This window comes from Rhinopithecus roxellana, chromosome 13 (genome assembly GCF_007565055.1).
Source record: "Rhinopithecus roxellana isolate Shanxi Qingling chromosome 13, ASM756505v1, whole genome shotgun sequence".
Classification (NCBI taxonomy): Eukaryota; Metazoa; Chordata; class Mammalia; order Primates; family Cercopithecidae; genus Rhinopithecus; species Rhinopithecus roxellana.
In genome coordinates, this window is record NC_044561.1 from 30,099,264 (window position 1) to 30,100,070 (window position 807).

At 44.9% G+C, this 807-nt stretch overlaps 1 protein-coding gene across 1 annotated transcript; it reads left to right on the forward strand.

Annotated features, from left to right (window-relative positions):
- The first annotated feature begins 229 nt into the window (after nt 1-229).
- LOC115892837 (keratin-associated protein 23-1) lies at nt 230-480 on the forward strand. The gene is given in 2 exon segments (XM_030915312.1): nt 230-266; nt 269-480. Coding segments are annotated over 2 exon segments (249 nt in total).
- Nucleotides 481-807: the final 327 nt, after the last annotated feature.

Genomic DNA, 807 nt, shown 5'->3' on the forward strand with positions numbered 1-807 from the left:
AACACTATTATCTGAATCCCAAGGCACAAACATTACTGCACTTTCTAGTAAAATCACAAGTAATACATATGTCTGACTATGATGATCTTTTTAATTCATTTAAAGTTGGCAGGTAACCTGTTTTTATGTGCCATGTGGATGACATCCAATGTTAAGGGTATATAAGTCCCCAGGTCCAAGAAGTGACATTCAAAGTCATAAGCTTGTCATTGTAAGTCAACTCTCCGACATGTCCTACAACTGCTACTCTGGAAACTTCTCCTCCCATCTTGTGGGGGCTACCTGCACTACCCAGGCTTCTCTTGTGGCTCTTCCTACCCTAGCAACCTAGTCTACAGCACCTGACCTCTGGTCTCCCAGTACCTGACAGCTGGGCTCTTCTCTCTACAGGGGCTATCAGGAGACCTGCTGGGAACCCCCCGGGTTCCAGACATACTATGTAGTGTCCAGCATCTGCCAGACCTCCTGCTACCACCCTAGAGCCTCCATGCTCTGCAGTCCCTGCCAGATGACTTACTCTGGATCTCTGGGCTTTGGATGCAGAGGCTTTCAATCTTTTGGCTGTGGCTCTCCATCCCTGGGCTTTGTATCCAGTGTATTCTAATCCATGGGTTGTTGACCCAATGCTTTCACATCCCTAAATTATAAACCCAACTCTAAATTATAGACCCAACCTTCTACTCTTCTAGAAGCTGCCAGTCTGCTTCTTACCAACCAGCCTGTGAATATGACTTTTAGTAATTATGTTTGAGGAACCAGAAACTTAAACACAATATCTACTGTGTCCATTATCCATATATGCATACT